Below are 229 nucleotides of genomic sequence, written 5' to 3' on the forward strand. Positions count from 1 at the left end.
CGCGTGCGGGAACCTCTAAGACCCCCCCGGATTTAGCCATGAGACCTTTCCCTTAATCCCCTCCATCTCCTCTCATTTACCGTCGTTATTGGTATCCATCTGGCGGAAGATTTTTTCCGTTCTTTTCTCCGGAGTCGATTCATCTTCGGGCATGTTCATCACGGACGAGACCATTTTGTAGATGGCCTGGGAGAGGGAGATGGGGATGAGGGGGGGCACAGGGTGGGCA

The 229-nt window shown here is 54.1% G+C and overlaps 1 protein-coding gene across 1 annotated transcript in view; it reads right to left on the minus strand.

The window, feature by feature from the left end:
• Positions 1-72: 72 nt before the first annotated feature.
• Positions 73-229, minus strand: part of LOC104461926 (neuron-specific calcium-binding protein hippocalcin-like) — a gene marked incomplete at its 5' end in the record, with an annotated part of 1112 nt that continues 955 nt past the window's right edge. The window contains one exon of the mRNA XM_010073673.1: positions 73-186. Within this exon, the coding sequence (XP_010071975.1) occupies positions 73-186 (114 nt within the window). The remainder of the gene's footprint in view (positions 187-229) is intronic.

The sequence above is a fragment of the Pterocles gutturalis genome, unplaced genomic scaffold, assembly GCF_000699245.1.
Source record: "Pterocles gutturalis isolate BGI_N339 unplaced genomic scaffold, ASM69924v1 scaffold32047, whole genome shotgun sequence".
In the NCBI taxonomy this organism is placed as follows: Eukaryota; Metazoa; Chordata; class Aves; order Pterocliformes; family Pteroclidae; genus Pterocles; species Pterocles gutturalis.